The 19,499-nt window shown below is 53.6% G+C and overlaps 2 protein-coding genes across 7 annotated transcripts in view; both read left to right on the forward strand.

Moving 5' to 3' along the window:
* Nop2 (NOP2 nucleolar protein) overlaps positions 1–8,767 on the forward strand; it is a 13,166-nt gene extending 4,399 nt beyond the window's left edge. Inside the window, exons 6-16 of the mRNA XM_021190392.1 lie at positions 1,186–1,244; positions 1,332–1,486; positions 1,582–1,781; positions 1,923–2,012; positions 3,941–4,028; positions 4,110–4,250; positions 5,011–5,150; positions 5,277–5,366; positions 5,505–5,627; positions 5,747–5,975; positions 8,010–8,767. Coding sequence (XP_021046051.1) covers positions 1,186–1,244; positions 1,332–1,486; positions 1,582–1,781; positions 1,923–2,012; positions 3,941–4,028; positions 4,110–4,250; positions 5,011–5,150; positions 5,277–5,366; positions 5,505–5,627; positions 5,747–5,975; positions 8,010–8,659 — 1,965 coding nt within the window. The 3' untranslated portion in view covers positions 8,660–8,767. The remainder of the gene's footprint in view (positions 1–1,185; positions 1,245–1,331; positions 1,487–1,581; positions 1,782–1,922; positions 2,013–3,940; positions 4,029–4,109; positions 4,251–5,010; positions 5,151–5,276; positions 5,367–5,504; positions 5,628–5,746; positions 5,976–8,009) is intronic.
* A 605-nt stretch (positions 8,768–9,372) lies between these two features.
* The window catches only part of Iffo1 (intermediate filament family orphan 1), a 16,691-nt gene continuing 6,564 nt past the window's right edge, over positions 9,373–19,499 (forward strand). The window contains exons 1-8 of one of the 6 annotated variants that reach the window (XM_021190261.2): positions 9,373–10,179; positions 13,754–13,814; positions 13,907–14,002; positions 15,043–15,183; positions 15,451–15,459; positions 16,285–16,442; positions 16,574–16,694; positions 16,938–17,033. In XM_021190261.2, the coding sequence (XP_021045920.1) occupies positions 9,407–10,179; positions 13,754–13,814; positions 13,907–14,002; positions 15,043–15,183; positions 15,451–15,459; positions 16,285–16,442; positions 16,574–16,694; positions 16,938–17,033 (1,455 nt within the window). In that variant the 5' untranslated portion in view covers positions 9,373–9,406. The remainder of the gene's footprint in view (positions 10,180–13,753; positions 13,815–13,906; positions 14,003–15,042; positions 15,184–15,450; positions 15,460–16,284; positions 16,443–16,573; positions 16,695–16,937; positions 17,034–19,499) is intronic. The other 5 variants (XM_021190262.2, XM_021190266.2, XM_021190267.2 and 2 more) reach the window with 5 other exon arrangements.

Below are 19,499 nucleotides of genomic sequence, written 5' to 3' on the forward strand. Positions count from 1 at the left end.
CAAGACAGGGTTTCTCTGTATAGCCCTGGCTGTCCTGGAACTCACTTTGTAGACCAGGCTGGCCTCAAACTCAGAAATCCGCCTGCCTCTGCCTCCCAGGTGCTGGGATTAAGGGCGTGATTCTTATATGTAGGAGGTGAGCATGATCTTATATGTAGGAGGTGAGCATGATCTTATATGTAGGAGGTGAGCATGATCTTATATGTAGGAGGTGTTTCCTTTGCTGATCTCAGCCTCCAGAATGCCGTGGCTATGCATGTGCTTGGCCTTGTTTGCCTTCATTCCACCCTCTCTGCCACCCCAATCAAAATAAGGAACCAAATAAGGCAATCCTACTTTAGAGATGGAAGCAGGAGGATTGCTGAGTTTGAGGCCAGCCCGGGCAACTATCTCAAACAAAACCAACTAAAGAAATGAACAGCTGGGGCTGCCGAGCTCCGGGGTCGAGAGCCTTGTCAGAGGTGATCCAGGTTTGAGTCTCCACTACCTACAAGGGGGCTCCAAGCCGTCTGTGACCCGAGTTCTCTGTCCCAGTGTCCTCTGGCCTTGATGGGCACTGAGTGCCTATGTAATGTACTTAATGCATACTTTCAGACAAAACACTCTGGAGAGGTGACTCGGGGGTTAGGGGCCTGGCTGCTCTCATTGAGGACCTAGATTTGATTCCCATCATCCACATAGCTAGCTGTTTATAACTGTCATTCCAGAGCCGAGGTATTAACCTCTCCTGGTCGTCAAGGTCTTTTTCCTGCACAGATATATGGGCAAAACACCCATCATACACTTTTTTTGTTTTTGTTTTTGTTTTTTCGAGGCAGGGTTTCCATGTAGTCCTGACTTTCCTGAAACTCACTTTGTAGACCAGGGTGGCCTCGAACTCAGAAATCCGCCTGCCTCTGCCTCCCAAGTGCTGGGATTAAAGGCATGCACCACCACACCCGGCTTTTTTTTTTTTTTTTTTAATAAAGCATTTTAAAGTAAAAGACCCTAAAATTAAAAACTAGAGAGGAAATACAAATAACATGGTTTCTGTGTCAAACTCTGTATTGTCTTTAGCTTCTGTCTTTGCTTCTGAGAGAGCATTAGATTTATGTTTAGGGGAAAGTAGCCCACGAGGGAGGGACAGGCTATGACCCAGGGTGGCAAAGGGCTGCCTCGTCAGACACAGGTCTTCTCTCTTCCCAGCTGTTGCCTATTGAAAGAGCTGCCCTGAAGCAGAAGGCCCAGGACCCCGCAGCAGCTGGGTGAGTTTGGCCACAGGCAAGAGGGAAAAGTATGAAGGAGGAGGTGTCTGTCTGGGCTTGAACCCCTGGTCCTGGCCTCGTTTTTAGGGTCCAGTGGAGTGAAGAGGACACTGATGAAGATGATGATGGTGTGTCCCCTGAGTCCCACCCCAGAAAGGATGACAAAACAGAGGGGGATTTGCAGATTAATGTGGAAGATGAGGAAGCCTTTGTGCTGCCTCCTGCCGGGGAGACGGACCAGGATATCCTTTGAGTGCAGAGTGGGAGTGGGAGGAGGGGGCCTTAGCGGGGCTCTCTCAGGCTGTGACTCGAGGCCACATTTCCTTAATGGGCCCACATGGCCAGGCTCCAGACCTACAGCAAGTTCACAAGCGGATCCAGGACATCGTGGGAGTGCTGCGGGATTTCGGAGCTCAACGAGAAGAAGGTCGGTCTCGAGCTGAGTATCTGAGTCGGCTTCAGAAGGACCTGGCCACTTACTATTCTTATGGAGACTTCCTGTTGAGCAAGCTCATGGAGCTGTTCCCTCTGTCTGAGGTACCGGCAGCTGCTGCTTCCGCTTCCGCTTTCCTTCCCCTTGTACAGCTGTGATGCCGTTTACCCGCTCACACCCCGCTCACACCTTGCGCTGAGCTCCTGGGCTCTTGGCTCAGCCCTGATGTACTGTCTCCATCGCAGTTGATCGAGTTCTTAGAAGCTAATGAGGTGCCCCGGCCAATCACCCTTCGGACTAACACCTTGAAAACCCGTCGCCGAGACCTTGCTCAGGTGAGGGGGCAGTGTCCTTTAATTCAGAACTGGACTCTCTGGCTCACCTGCGAATCACCCTGCCCAGTCGTGGCTGAGTGTGTCTTGTTCCAAGCATGGCCTCAGCAGGTGAGCTCTGTGAGGCCTGCCATCTGTCTTCACCTGTGCTGTTTGCTCCTGGGATGCCGCCTCAGCATGGGGATGAACTGACCTAGGGGATTGGAGGGAAGGCACCAGGAAGCCGAGAAACGATGCTTGCCCCAGAAAAACACATAAAACACACACACAAGAGTAAGATTTTACTCTTACCCAAGGATTCAGGAGCCCTAGGTTAAAGATTTGCTTCTAAAATCAGTAGTGTTAACCTTGCATATTGTCTTAGTCAGGGTTTCTATTCTATTCATGATCAAGAAGCAAGTTGGGGAGGAAAGGGTTTATTCAGCTTACACTTCCACATTGCTGTTCATCATCAAAGGATGTCAGGACTGGAACTCAGGTCAGGAAGCAGGAGCTGATGCAGAGGCCAGTAAGCCAGCTCCTTACTGGCTTGCTTTCTTATAGAACCCAAGACTACCAACCAGCCCAGGGATGGCACCACCCACAGTGGGCCCTCCCCACCTCCAGCTTGTGTCAAGGTGACACACAAAACCAGCCAGTGCACATACCATTTGGTTTTTGTTGTTGTGCTGAGCTTATTTTACATGTTTTTGTTTTTTAAGATTTATTTATTTATTATATGTAAGTACACTGTAGCTGTCTTCAGACACTCCAGAAGAGGGCGCCAGATCTCATTACGGATAGTTATGAACCACCATGTGGTTGCTGGGATTTGAACTCACGACCTTCGGAAGAGCAGTCAGTGCTCTTACCCACTGAGCCATCTCTCCAGCCCTGTTTTACATGTTTTATTTATCAGTGTTCACCATGTGGATGTATGGGAGATGTGGATTGTTGTGAGCCACTGTTTAGGTGCTGGGGATCCAATCCAGAACCCCTGCCACGGGGCCAGGGCTGAGCCATCTCCAGCCCTGCGTGTTGTAGTTTCATGTTTTGGTGTTGCTCTTCGAGCCATTCTCACTATGTAAGCCCTTGCTGGCCTGAATTTACAGAGATCACCAGCCTCTACCTTCCAGGGACTGAGATTAAACGTTTTGTTTCCTTCAGGTTTTGAGGCAGGTCTCATGAAGCCAGGCTGACCTAAAGCTTGCTTTGTAGTACACGTTACCACTGAACTTCTAGTCTTCCTGGTTTTGCCTCTGGAATGCTGGGGTTACAAGCATGTGCCATTATGTCTAGTTTTATGCACTGCTGGGAGTGAAAATGCTGTTGGTCAAGCACTCTACCCACTAACGCACATCGGTATACCCCAGCAGTTCTTAGTGTATCGCAGCCCTAGACACAATGCCCAGTCGGGCTGTGTGGTTCGATCGGGTACTTTACATCTTTAATCCAGCACTTGTGAGGTTGAGGCAGACAGCTCAGGTGCTGTAGCAATACCCTGTGTCAAAACAAAGGCCTTAGCCAGGCGTGGTGGCGCACGCCTTTAATCCCAGCACTTGGGAGGCAGAGGCAGGTGGATTTCTGAGTTCAAGGCCAGCCTGGTCTACAGAGTGAGTTCCAGGACAGCCAGGGCCATACAGAGAAACCCTGTCTCAAAAAAACAAAAGCAAAACAAAAAACAAAAACAAACAAGTGTAAGTGTCTTGGAGGACAGGGGCTAGAGGAGCTCAGTGGTCGACCCCTTTGTTCAGGCTTTACAAGGCCTTGGGTTCCATGCACACACTGTAGGCAGACGGCATGAGAATGGTATGAGGAGGAGGACCTGCCAGGTGAAGCTGCTGGCTGATGTGAGTGCTGTGCTTGGAGCTGCAGTACAGTGGACCAGGTTCTCCCGCCTGGCTGTCTTAGGTAGAATATCATGGTTTTGGCATCTCCCTCCTTATTCTCAGGCTCTGATCAATCGTGGGGTTAATCTGGATCCATTGGGAAAGTGGTCAAAGTCTGGACTTGTGGTATATGATTCTTCAGTGCCTATTGGTAAGTGTCCCCAGCTGGTAGCTAGCCCTTCTGTCCCTTCCCTTTGCCAGCATGTCACACCATGATGGCCCTCCTTCACAGGCGCTACTCCCGAGTACCTCGCTGGACACTATATGCTGCAGGGAGCTTCCAGTATGCTACCTGTCATGGCCCTGGCACCTCAGGAGCATGAGCGGATCTTAGACATGTGCTGTGCTCCTGGGGGGAAGACCAGCTACATAGGTATGCGGAGGGCAGGCTGGGCGCAAGTCGTCTGCTGGTGACACCTTAAAGGTGATCCAGTTTGGTGTGCCTTCACCTCGCAGAAAGGGAAGGGCAGTTGTAACAGGAAGCGAAGCCTCTTCTAGGAAATGGAAGAGCAGGGGGTAGTATCTGGTGACTGAAATGTACTTGACTGAGCCAGAAACCTGGAGTTTAAAAATGGGAGCTGGGCTGGGCGTGGTGGCGCACACCTTTAATCCCAGTACTCAGGAGGCAGAGGCAGAGGCAGGCAGATTTCTGAGTTCGAGGCCAGCCTGGTCTACAAAGTGAGTTCCAGGACAGCAAGGACTATACAGAGAAACCCTGTCTCGAAAAACCAAAAAAAAAAAAGGCGGGGGGAGTTAGGCAAGGGGGCTGGGCTGTGGTGCAGTGGTAGAGCAGTTTGCTTTAGCATGCACAGACCCTAGGCACAATGCCCCTAGCAGAAGGGAAGGGGCAGTTTCTGCATTCTAGGCTCCAAGTTCAGCTCTGTCATTTTTAACCCTGTGCCTGGCCTTGGTTGACTTCTGATTTTGTTCTCCCTAAACTGGGGAGGACCAGAAAGATGGTAGCAGAAGAGGAAGCCCTGTGGGTGGACTTAGTGCTGGCTGGCTGGGCAGAGACGAGTTGGCCTCGGAGGGATGGGATTGGCCTGTGGGTTCTGGACTGCCGAGGAGGTAGTGGGTGTGAGGCCGAGGAAGTGCAGCTGAGCTGACTGCCACTCCCCGCTCCCTGCCCCTAGCTCAGCTGATGAAGAACACAGGAGTGATCCTTGCCAACGATGCCAATGCAGAGCGGCTCAAGAGCGTGGTGGGCAACCTGCACCGCTTGGGAGTCACCAACACCATCATCAGCCACTATGATGGGCGCCAGTTCCCCAAGGTGGGCTCTTGCCTTTCTGAGGCTTCCTCTGTTTACCCTGCTCTTGGTGACATCACTGTGTTGTGCTGTCCTTGGGAAATGAGAAGTATTGCTTGCAAGCATCGGGCTGACGTCTCCTTTCCACAGGTGGTGGGGGGCTTTGATCGAGTGCTACTGGATGCTCCTTGTAGCGGCACAGGAGTCATCTCCAAAGACCCTGCTGTGAAGACGAACAAGGTGCGGGCCTGGGACCACTTGGGAGGCTTTGGCTGGTCTTGTGGGGCTGGGGTGTTGTGATCGGAGAACACCCTGCAGGCAGCCGCTCCCCTCCTCAGGCTGTCTGATGAAGTCCCTCACTCCTGGTCTCTTGGGCAGGATGAGAAGGACATCCAGCGCTGTGCCCACCTTCAGAAGGAGCTGCTGCTCAGTGCTATCGACTCAGTCAACGCTGCCTCCAAGACCGGAGGCTACCTGGTCTACTGCACCTGTTCCATTACGGTGAGACCTCTGCGGCCGGGGCAGATGGCGGAGGCTGCTCTGGAGGGCATTGGGCTCTAAGAGCTCTCGGCTCCGCCTGCATGGCCATCCTTCTTCCTGTTTGTCTTTCCCACATCCAGGTGGAGGAGAACGAGTGGGTGGTAGACTATGCCTTGAAGAAGAGGAATGTGCGGCTGGTGCCCACCGGCCTGGACTTCGGCCAGGAAGGCTTTACCCGCTTCCGAGAGAGGCGCTTTCACCCCACTCTGCGTTCCACCCGACGCTTCTACCCTCATACTCACAATATGGACGGTTTCTTTATCGCCAAGTTCAAGAAATTTTCCAATTCTATTCCCCAGCCCCATGCAGGTAATCTGCTCTGCTCTCCCTGCTGCCACCGCCTTGGCTCTGTCTTCAGTGTGTGTGCCTGTGGTGTATGCAACATGGCGCATGTATATGTGTATGCAGTGTGATGGTACATTATGCAGTGTATGTGTGTGGTAGAGCTGTGTTCATATGCATGTGGAAGAGCTAGAGCTCACCTCCAGCCATTGGCCTCTGTTCTGCACCTGACTCGTTTATGGTGTGTGTGTGTGTGTGTGTGTGTGTGTGTGTGTGTGTGTGTGTGTGTGTGTATATGTGCGCGCGCGCACGCGCGCTTGCTCGCACATCAGAGAACACATGAAGCTCAGAATAACTTGGGAGTTGTCACCTTCCACCATGTTGTCTGATCAAACTCACGCTTGATGGCAGGCACCTGCTGTACCTGCTTCACCATCACTACTCTTTAAAGGAACGTTGTTTAAAATATTCATTCCTGCATATGATGTTTTAGGTCAAGTCCACCTGTTTTCTGCTTGACTCCTTCCCTTTCCCACCACCACCACTTTTCCCTCCCAGTGAGTCCATTGAGTGTTGACTGTGTGGATGGGTGTGGAACCATCTACTAGGGTGTGAGTAACCTGTCTGGGCCTCCCATCCCTTAGGAAACCTGACTCCACCCCCAGCTGCAATCAGTTGCCAGGCTCCTGAGATAAGACGGGGACTTCATGCCCTACGAACACACATACACACCCCACTTTTCTCTTAGTTAAACTGTCGGGACCACAGGCACCTGGGATCAGCCCGCAGTTCTGTCTTCTGGTTTTTTGTTTTCACTTGGGTGCCAAAGATCCAAACTCTAAGCTCTTGACCTGTGGACCTGTGTGGATGGATGTCCCCCACCTGCTTTCCAGTGTGGCGAGCAGAGGCTACAGCACGGCAGGGAGAGGGGAGCTTGGTGTCTCCCTCAGCCACTGCACTTGGACGAAGACCCTGTCTTCCCAGCCGCAGTTGTTGTTCCTGAGCCCCGCCTGACTGAGCAGGTTGAGGTGGATATGTCACGCACACTTCTACCAAGAGCCCAAGTGCATTCCCCACTGCAGGCTGTGCTTTCTTCTGACTCTTGGCTCTGCTGGCCCAGCATCTCTGCACTGGATTCACAAACCCTGCAGAGCTCTGTCAGGTCTTGGAGCCCCAGGCTGTGCCGTTTGTTTCCTCAAGCATCTTGCTGTTGGCCTGCAGCTCGGGAGGGCGGGGTGTTCTGAAACAGCTGAGAGCTCTGCCTGCCTTGGGTCAGTCTGAAGGGTCTGAAGGGGGAGAGAAGAGGGCCTGAGTACAGTGGGAGGTTTCTGTCTTGGTTTTGGTTTTTGTTTTCAGTAGCTGCAGACTTAGTGCATTGCCAGGTAGGTACTCTGCACAGTGCAAAAAACTTAAGAAACAGCAAATTTTAAGAGGCAAAAAAGGCAGGTGTATCTTTGAGTTTGAGGCCAGGCTGATCTCTATGTAGTAAGTCCAAGACCACCTAGGCTACATAGCAAGACCTTGTCTCAGAAAAAAACAGGAAATACCAAGTTTTGATATCAGTGAAGTCCATATTTGATGTTCTCATTGATGCTTACTAGCTAGGTTTCCCACATTGCATGACAATCTGAGACCTGTCAAGGGAGCAAGAGCTCTAGGCTTGGTTTAGAGACTGGGATTCACTCCTTAGAGTGTCTTGTTATATACTGCCCTCCAGAGGGCGCAGTTTCCTCTGAAAACCTGACAAGAATAGTAATCCTTTAAAAAAACGTGTGGGGCACATAGAGTTTCAGTAAAAACCTCACACTAGTGAGTCTAGTCAGCTTTTGGGCACTATCCTAAGGTGTGGGCCTTTGTTGTTGTTTCTTTGGAGTTTGAAGACGGGGTTTCTCTATAGTCCTGGCTGTCCTGGGACTGGCTGTGTAGACAACGCTGGCCTGGAACTCAGATCCTTCTGCCCCTATCTCCTAAGTGCTGGGATTAAAGGCTGCGCCGCCACCACTGCCCAGCAAACTGCCTTGCTTCTTAATGATCAAGCCATCTGTTTAATTTTTACCTCAGGAAACTCGGCAGCAGCTACCCCTGCAGAGCCTGACCTGAAGGATCAGGTCACCCCAAAGTCTGAGAAGAGCAGTCAGCCCACCAAGAAAGCCCATGGGGCTGCGAAGGCAAAGCAGCAGTTGCAGAGACAGCAACATTCCAAGAAACCCTTCCAGAAGGTGAACGGCATCACCAAAGGGCCAGGCTTGTCCACTGAACCTTCTGTCCCAGATGCCCAAGTGTCCACCAGGCCCGGGGAAAGCAGTCAATCTGCTGGGAAAGCCGACGTGAGCAGAAAACGAAAGAGGGTTGAGAAGCTGAAGCAGCGGGGACCTAGGTGGAAGCCCTCCAAGGAGGCTGCTGTCCCAAAGCAGAGCGCCCCTCCCAGGGGCGAGGACTTGGGAACACCTGCTGTGTCGACTCCCTCTGAAATCCGTGCCTCCCCAAGGTCTAAGGACTGTGCTCTGTCCCTTGGGAAAGCCAAAAAGAAACAGAAAGGAAAGCAGCAGTTACCAGAGCAGCCTACCAAGAGACCTGCTCCCCTGAAGGAAGATGCCGTCCCCAAGGGACCCTCAGCCCCCTCCTCGTCTCCCCACAGTTCCACCAGGCCCCCACCAGCAAAAAGGAGGAAATCTGTGACAAAGGGCAGCAGCCAGTCCCTTTTGTCTTAAATGGACTTGGAAACTTGCTGATATTGTCTCTGGGTTGGAACTTGTAGGTCCTGCTACAAGGCTGGCCCTGTGCATATATGAAATTTAATATACACATTACCACCCCTATCGCTGTTGTGGTTTTTGAGGGGACTGGGGACTGGCGGTTTGTAGGAAAGGGCCTGGGATTCTCTGAAGAGAAACAGTTGTGTAGCCTGGTGGTGGCTGCGCACGCCTTTGATCCCAGCACTTGGGAGGCAGAGACAGGCGGATTTCTGGGTTCGAGGCCAGCCTGGTCTACAGAGTGAGTTCCAGGACAGCCAAGGCTACACAGAGAAACCCTGTCTGGAAAACCAAAAATTAAAAAAAAAGGAGAAACAGTTGTGCACTATTCAAGTGACAGGTGAATTTCTCCTTCCATTTCTTAGTCTCCAGGGAGTCCGATCCAGGGTACGCGGTAGGGAAGACTCCCTCTAAGGTACCAGAGGTCCTGTGCCTACAGCCAGAATCTTAGGCGGTGGCTCCCCGGGAAAGGCTAGTCTGGCTCCTCCCGGGGTTGACTCCACTCAAGGGGCCTCAGACCCCGGAAAGGTTCAGCGCTGATGTTCTAATGAGGGCCTTTCATTGGCTCCCTCTGCTCCCGCCCTCATGACCTTTGCCCTCCTACCGGGCCATCTGATTGGTCACTCGCATCCCACAAGCACCTCATTGGCTCTTCTCCTCACCCTCTGCTGCACTGGTCTCCCTCTCCCGGCAGAAGGCGCAGCCATGAATCCGTTATTTGGTCCCAACCTCTTCCTCCTACAGCAGGAGCAGCAAGGCTTGGCCGGGCCGCTGGGGGACCCTCTGGGAGGTGACCGCTTTGCCGAGGGAGGGGACTTAGCCTCGGCTCCGCTTGCCTCGGCCGGCCCCTCTGCCTATTCGCCTCCCGGGCCTGGTCCGGCGCCCCCCGCAGCCATGGCTCTCCGCAACGACCTAGGCTCCAACATCAACGTACTCAAGACCCTGAACCTCCGGTTTCGCTGCTTCCTAGCCAAGGTGCACGAGCTGGAGCGCAGAAATCGGCTGCTGGAGAAACAGCTGCAGCAGGCTCTAGAGGAGGGTAAGCAGGGCAGGCGGGGCCTGGCCCGCCGTGACCAGGCGGTACAGACCGGCTTCATCAGCCCGATCCGGCCCCTGGGGCTGCCCCTGAGCTCCCGGCCGGCCGCCGTGTGTCCCCCATCAGCGCGGGTGCTGGGCTCGCCCGCCCGCTCGCCAGCTGGACCCCTAGCATCCTCTGCCACCTGCCACACATCATCCTCCACCTCCACCTCCACTGCCTTCTCCTCGTCGACCCGCTTCATGCCTGGCACCATCTGGTCCTTCTCTCACGCCCGCCGGCTTGGACCGGGACTGGAACCCACGCTGGTGCAAGGGCCTGGCCTGTCGTGGGTACACCCCGACGGGGTGGGCGTCCAGATCGACACCATTACCCCGGAGATCCGTGCCCTGTACAACGTGCTGGCCAAAGTGAAGCGGGAGCGGGACGAGTACAAGCGAAGGTAGGGACAGGGTTCAAGACATGCCACACACAGACACGACAGGGGCAGGGAGTTAGTGAGGGTTCCCAGAACGGAGAAGTGGCGGGGGAGGGGGGGGGAGCAAGAATCATGTTAACAAGAAGAGTTGAACTTCCTGTGATGAAGGCGAGGTGAGGAGCAGGGAAAGATTTGGTTGCAGGGACCCCAGAATCCACACAGTTCTCAAGTCAGACTCGTGGCTCGAAGCGTTCTAGAACACTGGGAACTGATACCTTTCTTCTGGCTTGACTCCCTGTCTTATGCAGGCTGCAGTGTTTGCATGACTCTGCTAACTGTGGGGTGTTGTGTGGTATGAATGGGAGACATCCGAGAGAGCGCTGCATCTGTGTGAGTCTTGGGTTGTCGGGCCAGTTTCAGACCTCGGGGGCAATTTCAGGACATAAACTCCATACATGGGGTGAAGGGTGCGGCTTTAATTTTGGAGGCAAATTAAGTGAAGTTGGAAGGAGGTAGTGAGGGGCGACTGTGCCTGCCCAGAGCCCCCCCCCCCACCACCACCACCACCAAGGCATGTCCCCAGAAGCCAGGTCTCACCCAGGTTCCATACGAGAGGCTCAAGGGCTCCGGAAGCTAAAGATATTGCTTGGGACAGTCAAAACACACAGGAAAGAGAGAAAGGGTACGGGGTCTCCTAGGACAAGGAGAAGGGACAACTGTCATAAGGCTGGTGGGGGCGCTCTATCAGAAGAATCTCGAACCAGGACCAAGTGAAAAAAAAAGTTGGGAACATGGGCACGCCCTACAGAGATGCAGAATGGACTATCTCAGGGCCAGCCCAGTGTGTTCTGAGGATGAAGGCTTGGCTTTCTGAGAGGAACCCTCCCCCCAGCAGGTCAGCATAAGAGTTAAGAGGAAGGGATGTCACATTGGAGTGCTGGCTGTTTACCAGGAAGACTCAGTGGATGGCTGGTAACCAGGCAACAGGACAGGACCACAGGCAGAGCCAGTTTTCTCAAGGCTGACCAGGCCCTGGTTGAGGAGGAAGTAGGGGGCAGTCAGAGGGGAAGCCCAGGCTTGGGGGCTCTTGTGTCTTCTCTAATGTGACCCTTTGGGGGATAACCTGGTCTGTGTGTGTAGGCCAAGGTGGGGAGGCAAGGATCACTAGTCAGCTGTGTGTGAGGACCATTTGGAGGCCCTGGAAACATGTTGTCGTTGCCGGGTCTGGGTGACCTTCAGGGGTTGGTGATCTCTTAGCATTCCCCAGGTCCCGGCAGCAGGCTTTCTGAAGCTCAGCCCTCGCCCTGGCTTCCATGACTGTGGCCCATGTCTGGGTTTTTCGTTATCCCAGCCTCTAGGCCCCGCCCAGAGCCTGTCTGCACCTGCCTCTTCCCCTGAAGGGCTTAACAGCCAGTGGAGCGATGACAGTTCTGGAGTTGTGCTGTAGCCCTAGGAACAGCTGCTCCTCTCCAAGGCATCTTTTAAAACAGAGAGTGTTTGTCCTTGGTGCAGCTGTCTTGGGCAGCAAAGAGTTATCCTTGGGGACTGGTTAGCTCATCACTGCAGCACAGTGCCGTGCAGAGGGCCCGTGGCTAGGATGGCATGGTACACAACACTCGCCCTTCCACCCCCGTGCCCCCTGCCTCCTTCTGGACTCCTCACACTGTGCCCCCACACCCCACGTCGTTAGCCTGGACAGCGTACAGAGCTTGACTATTAAACTGGGCAGGATGGAGACCCTGCCACCCCCTAGCTCCTGTTTTCAGCTCCTTTGCCTGGGTGACATTTTTCTTGGGCTCAGTTTTTCCAGTCATAAGAATGCTCCTTGCTCTTTCTCTTCAACTCAAATATAGGATTTATTTGCAGGCAAAGCCTTTGGTAAATATAGTAATTACGAAAATTGCCCAGATTTTTGCAAAAACAAAAACAAACTGCGGTTTGAATGCAGGCCATACTGCACCCATTGGTACCTGGCTGGAGACCACTGTGGGCCTCTAGATAATTCAGATTTCTTTCCCTGTATGAGCCATCTTATTAATCAACATCTTGCCTTAAACTTACTGGTGTTTCACTGGGGTTTATTGAGTCCATTATCAGATAGGACTTCTGGCCCTCCCTGACGCGTCTTGGCCAGGGTCGTAACCTCTTGTCTGTCCTATGGGCTCTTCCTCTAGAGACTCACAGACTCGAGGCACACAGGATGCCACATCCCATACTTGTAGAGGAAGAAACCAGGGCCCAGCAAAGACAAAGGTCTCGTGTAAGAAAACGTGTAATGTGAGGTTATCAGACTCTGTCACTGCTGGAACAGAAGGAGAAGCAGGCATGGGGAAGTGTGGGACTGGCAGGGACCGGGATAAGAGGGTGAGGGAGGTCCACAGCTGAGCTGCATGGTCAGCTGCTGGGTGGTGGCCAGGCCGGCCGCCTCTTCTCCTAGCTGCCTGGAGTTATTATTAGGAACACTGCAGTGCGGCTATAGGTGCTGGACATGGGAGAGTCATGGAACCTGAGAGGGCAAGGGAGGGGCAGGAGCGAGGAGAGAAGGGGCCCGAGAGCTTAGTCCTCCTGACTGCAGAGGCTGTCCTTGGCTGCCTCCTCTCCACGGGTCTCATTTCGAGCCTTCTCCTTCAGCTCCGTTGCCCTCCTTTCTGAGGCAAGAAGCAGCCTATGCAGGCAGAGCGCAGGCGGAAGTGATGAGCTCACGCACACAGGCATTGCCTCGGGTTCTGAACCTGCAGGGTCAAGCAGCACCCCAGCTTCCATCTCCATGACGGGGTGGGATGTACGCCTAACCCTGGGTAGCGAGCGCCCCATAGGCCCTGCTCCATGGCAAGTGCCCTCCAGCCCGCGGGCGGTGTGGGTTTGAGCTCTGGGGTGAGAGATGCTATGCAGCTTGCCGTGCCTTCTCAACCACTCACTGTTCCCTTTCCCCTGGGTGCGGCTACCCAGCAATAGCTAGCTTCCCGTGCTCACTCTTTCCACGCTGCTGGGGGGACATCACGCCAGCCCTGTGACCTTCTTAGAGCTCACTTCAAGGGGCTGGGTGGGGAAGGACTTTGTTCCCAACCAGGCTGCTGAGCAGCTCTTGACCCAGCCTGTGTCCTGCAGATGCTTTCACAGGAGGCAGGGCACAGCCTAACAAGCTCTGTTCTGTGCGGGCAGGAGCGGGAGACCGGATCTATGCCATTGAAGGTGGGAGACTGGGTCGTAGGGGGGACCTGGTGGATTGGTGTGTGGGCAGGAGGTGGGGGATGAGACCAGCCAGCCAGCTGGCGGAACCGGGCCGGTGTGGGGATGGGTACCGCAGAGGCCCAAGTGGTAGCAGTTGTTTTTAAATATAGTTCTTGGTACGTGGACCAGAGGTTCTGGGCAGGCAGTTGGTGAGCTCAGCCCTTGCCGGGAAGTGTGAAGCCATTCAACAGCTGCAGCTGCCCACTGGCTGGCCGCCCATAAATTCTTGCCTCAACCAGTTCCCATCTAGGGAACCAGACCTGAGGTCTGAAGCCTGGGCCTGAAAGGGAGGGAGGGACAGGAGCTGTCACTGTCACGGCAGGAGGGACTCTAGGCTATGTTCTCTCCCCTTCCCAATGTCTGTCAGGTGGGAAGAGGAGTACACAGTTCGGATACAGCTACAGGAGCGAGTCACTGAGCTCCAGGAGGTGAGGGGAGCCACCCCACTGCCCCTGCATCCCTGTCCCTCCCATGCCTCTTCCCACGCTGACATCATGTCCCCATTTCTTCCTGGCTGTAGGAGGCCCAAGAGGCCGATGCCTGCCAAGAGGAGCTAGCCATGAAGGTTGAGCAGCTGAAGGCAGAGCTGGTAGTCTTCAAGGGGCTCATGAGTAATGTGAGTTCAGCCTTCCTTCCCGGGTGCTCGGCTGCTCCTGGCCCTTCAGGGTCCCCGTACCACCCCTCCCCACACCTTCCCACCCTCCCTGGGCTTTGCTCTTCCCCACAGTCTTCATTCAGGAGACAAAGAAGCTGTTGCCCTGTTGCAAAGGAGGAGGCTAAGCCTCATGGTTGGTTGAAGCCATTAGTGGGAGCACTGAGCTCTCTGGCAGCTCACACCTGTAATCCCAGCCCTTGGGAGGCGGAGCCAGAACCATCAGAAAGATGAGGGGTTCAAGTCCAGCATCAACTATGTGTTTAAAAAAATAAAATGGGAATGCGCACAGCTCTGGAGGGAGCCAGCTGCCTAGGCCCATGTGTGAATTCTGCCACTCAGTAGCTGCCTGGCCTTAAACCTCTTCCTTCCCCACCAAACCTTCTCTTTGCTTTATCTGTGGAATGTGGAAAAAAGCAGGAAGGACATCTCAGGGTCGCCTTGAAGCAGATAATGCCCCTGGCTGGTGTGTACTGATAGACAGTGAGACAAGTGTCCTTTATCATCTCTCTCCAACCCCAAACCCCTAGTTTTTCAAAGCAGTCTTACCCTGTACAACAGCCCCGGCTGTCTTGAACTTGCTCTGTAGAGCAGGCTGGCCTCGAACTCTTAGCACCCCCTGCCTGCCTGCCTGCCGCCCTAGTGCTGGGATGAAAGGTAGGCACCACCACTCTCTGGCTGTCATTCCCAGGGATCTCTTTCATCTCTCTGGGGATTTACATTCAGGAGGATAAAGAACTGTGGTTGGTTCAAGGGAGGCCCTGCTCGTCCCAGCCTAGGCAGAGCCCACCCAGGTCTGTGTGGCTGGGTGTGAGTCTCTTGTGAGGCACCTGGTGGGTGTGCCCGGTGTGGTCGGATGGGCCCCTGAGGAAAGGGATGCCTCGTCCAGCAGGTCAGGGCCTTTGTGGCAGAGGTGACAGTGGTCCTGTGAAGGGCGAGGTTTGACTGCGGTTTATCGGTCCTAGCTGGGTGTCTTCTCACTGTCCCTGATGTCCCTGGTACAGAATCTGACAGAGCTGGACACCAAGATCCAGGAAAAGGCTATGAAGGTCGACATGGACATCTGCCGCCGCATTGACATCACGGCCAAGCTCTGTGACTTGGCCCAGCAGCGCAACTGCGAGGATATGATCCAGATGTTCCAGGTGAGAGGCCTGCTGGCTGCCTCCTTGGGCGGGGGCTGGGCAAGGGAGAGACGCTCCTATCACGGCTGGCCTGGATCTCGGGTCCTGCTGCCCTTCACCCTGGGACACATCTCGTCCCCTGGGGCCCTTGGTGGGACTAGGCTGGGAGGCAAGGAACAGCCTCAGGAGAGAGGTTTTGGACGCTGTGTCTAACTCCATCTCCCCCTCCCCCTCTCCTCTGTCTGCTCCTCTCTGTTCCTCTCATCTTTTCTCTTGCCTTCTCCGTAGAAGAAGCTGGTTAGTGTGACCTCATGCAAGCTTATTGTCCCAGTCCCTGTGTCTAAGCCACCCTGCCCTCAGTCTTGAGCCACTGGGCCCTTCCAAAGAGATGCCTTCTTCCTTTCTGTTTCTCGCCCCCTGTCCCTCCCCCCAAACCCCCCCCCCCCCTTTTTAGTCTCTTCCTTCAGCGGCCTTCCAGATCTGGATGAGATTCAAGCTATCCCATAGTAAACACACGCCTCTCGTCTTCCTCGCAGCTAGAACTGGGTTCAGTGAGTCCTCTAAGGAGAAAGACTTCAAAACCAAACCAAACCCAGTTCTTCTGTAGTCAATAACAATAAACACAACTTTTTGCTTTTTCTAAAGATTTATTTTATGTGTATGGATATTTTGCCTCCATTATGTCTGTGCACCACATGAGTGCCTTCTGCCCAAGGATACCAGAAGAGGGCATTGGATTCCCTTGGAACTGGAGTTATGGAGAGCACTGAGCCACCACGTGGCTGCTGGGAATTGAACCAGGGTCCTCTGGAAGAGCATCCAGTGCCCTTAACTGCTGAGCCAGTTCTCTGGCCCTCGTTAAACACAGCATCCTGTGGTCACCACGAGCCTTTTCTCTCCTTATCTTACTGTTCTACTTCCGTTTCTCTTCCTCCTTTCTTCGCCCGCAGCCCTGCCCTGTCCACGTGTGTCTGCCCGTTTCCGTTCCTGTCATGTAACTGTGTCTCTTCTCTGTCTGTCCCCCTTCCTGCTGGCCCCGCCTCACCCTGCGGCCTCCCTGCCCACCCTCTCCTCATGCACCCGGCCTCGCCTCTGTAGTCTCTACACTTGTCTCCCATTAAGGTCCCGTCCATGGGGGGGCGGAAGCGGGAGCGCAAGGCCGCTGTGGAGGAGGACACCTCCCTGTCGGAGAGTGATGGGCCCCGCCAGCCTGAGGGTGCCGAGGAAGAGAGCACAGCCCTCAGCATCAACGAGGAGATGCAGCGCATGCTCAGCCAGCTGTGAGTCCTGCAGCTCCATCCCAGCTGCCCCCACCAGATGTGCCCCAGTCCCCCGAGGCCGGAGTTCCCATAGCGCCCTAAGCCTGTGCAGAGGCCCCAGTGCCCCTGACACGCGGGTTCCCTGTCTCTAGGAGGGAGTATGATTTTGAGGACGACTGTGACAGCCTGACTTGGGAGGAGACTGAGGAGACCTTGCTACTTTGGGAGGATTTCTCAGGCTATGCCATGGCAGCCGCAGAGGCCCAGGGAGAGGTAACCTCCCCTCCTGGCCTTAGGCCCCTCAGACTCTGCCTCTGTGTCCTCCACACCCCCGCTCCCTCCCCTGCTCCGTCCCCAGTGTGGCTTCCATCCTCCCTGGCTTCTCCCCATCGCTGTTTGTAGACCTCCTCCATACTGTTTCCTCTAACCGCACTTTCTCTTCCCTCCCACCTTGGCCTGTGGATGCCCCTGCCCTGTCCCTCACTGGTCGGCTGCCCCTCGGTTCCCTTTCTCCAGCAGCAGGAGGACAGCCTGGAGAAGGTGATCAAAGACACGGAGTCCCTGTTCAAAACCCGGGAGAAGGAGTACCAGGAGACCATTGACCAGATAGAGGTGAGGGCGTGGGCTCAGGGGCTCTGCCGGGCTCGGGAGCCCTGCTGTAGGTGTGCTACTGGCCTCCTCCTTGCTGAGCCCTAGGACCCGAGCTTCCGTCTGCTGACAGGAGTGACCCCCTTGGTTGTGGTAGCTGTAGCAGGTCCTTGAGATCTCAGGATCTGGAGGCAGATAGATGTGGGTTCAAATCCTGGCTGTCACCACATGGAACAACTCTTGCTGTCCCTCCCTCCTTCCTTTCTATTTATTTTACACAAACACACACACACACACACACACACACACACACACACACACACACTGTCTGTCTGTCTGTCTGTCTGTATGTATGTATGTATGTAGTGTCGGGTAGCATACACAGTCCATGGCTCATGTGTTGAGGTCAGAGACAACATGTGGGAGGACATTCCTCTCTTTTACCATTAGGGTGACAGCAATCAAGTTTAGGTCTTTGGATTTGGTGGCTCATTCCTTTACCTGGTGAATCATCTCCCACTAGACTTTCTTTTTCTTTTTTTTTAAGACTTTTTTTTTTTTTAAAGATTTATTTATTATATGTAAGTACACTGTAGCTGTCTTCAGACACTCTAGAAGAGGGAGTCAGATCTCACTGTGGATGGTTGTGAGCATCCATCATGTGGTTGCTGAGACTTGAACTCAGGACTTTCGGAAGAGCAATCGGAGCTCTTACAATCTGAGCCATCTCTCCAGCCTCTGACTTTCTTTTTCTTATTTGCCCCCCCCCCCCCACACACACCTTTTTTCTTTCTTTTCCCTTAATACACAGGGCTTCTCTGTAGCCCTGGCTGTCCTGGAATTTACTCTGTATAAGTTACTGTGCCCCTACTGGGATTAAAAGTGTGCACCACGACTGCAGGCTGTCTTGTTCTTTCTGAGAGGTCTCCCCACCCCCACCTCTCTGTTTCTCTCCAAGCTCTTGTCTTGTAGTCTAGGTTGGCCTCAAACTCCTGCTGCTTCTGCCCGCACCTCCTGTGCCGTAGGATTACGCCATGAGCTTTAAGCCAGCTTTGACTGACCAGCTTTTTATCCTTCCTTGGGTCTTCCTCCTTTCCTGTGTGTGTGTGTGTGTGTGTGTGTGTGTGTGCGCACGAGCAGATGTGTACACATATGAGTGTGGAGGCCAGAAGATAAACCTGGGTAGTGTTCTTTAGGTGTGGTTAAGGTTGTTTTTTTGTTTGTTTTTTTAAAAATTGAGACAGGGTCTTTCACTGGTCTGAAACTTGCTAAGTAGGCCGAGCTGGCCAGGGAGCCCTAGGCATCTTCTGTCTGTCTGTCTGTCTGTCTGTCTGTCCATTCTTAGCTTTGGGATTGCAAGTGTGTTCTACTATGGCTAGTTTATTCTTTTTTATTTTATTTTATTTTTATTTATTTATTTATTTATTTATTTATTTTGGTTTTTCGAGACAGGGTTTCTCTGTGTAGCACTGGCTGTCCTGGAACTCACTCTGTAGACCAGGCTGGCCTCGAACTCAGAAATCTGCTGCCTCTGCCTCCCAAGTGCTGGGATTAAAGGCGTGCGCCACTAACGCCCGGCTCATTTTTTTTTATTATTTTAAGATTTATCTATTTATCTATCTATTTTTTTATTTTTTCTTTTCTTTCTTTCTTTCTTTCTTTCTTTTTTTTTTTTTTTTCAAGACAGGGTTTCTCTGTATCTATTTATTTATTTTATATGAGTGCTTTATCTGTATGTACACCTGCATGCCAGAAGAGGGCATCAGGTCCCAGGTTGTGAGCCACCATGTAGTTGCTGAGAATTGCAAGAACAAACAGTGCTCTTAACCTCTGAGCCATCTCTTCAGGCCTAGCTTCTTTTTTAGATGGGTTCTAAGATCAAACTCAGGTCGTCATGCTGTGCGGTAAGCCTCCCACTGAGTGAGGTGTTCCTCAGCTAGCTCCTTTATTCCTTTTTATTCTTTTGATGTAGGCTCTCACACACATAGGCACACATTCATCCTGCCTGCCTACCTTCCTTGCGCCCTATCCCCCCCCTCTCTTTTTCCTTGGAGGCCAGAGGGAGGTGGACATCAGGTTCCCAAGAGCCGGAGCTCACAGGTGATTGTGAATGTGATGTGGGCGCTGGAAAATAAACTCGGGTCCTCTGCAAGAGCAGGGCATGCTCTTAACTACTGAGCCATTCTAAGCCCCCACCCAGACCAGATTTCTGTGTAGCCAGTCAAACTTGAGGCAATCCTCCTGCCTCAGCCTGTTAGGGTTAGAGATGGTTTCTACAATGCTAAGGATGGACCTGTCTCTTTATTTGTCCAACAGAGATGTTCATAATCTCTCCCGGCAGGCAGGCAGGCAGGCAGGCAGGCAGGCAGGCAGCAGGCGGGCAGGCAGGCAGCAGGCAGGCAGGCAGGCAGGCAGGCAGCAGGCGGGCGGGCAGGCGGGCGGGCAGGCGGGCAGGCGGGCAGGCAGGCAGCAGGCGGGCAGGCGGGCAGG

Source organism: Mus pahari, chromosome 2, assembly GCF_900095145.1.
Source record: "Mus pahari chromosome 2, PAHARI_EIJ_v1.1, whole genome shotgun sequence".
NCBI classification, from domain to species: Eukaryota; Metazoa; Chordata; class Mammalia; order Rodentia; family Muridae; genus Mus; species Mus pahari.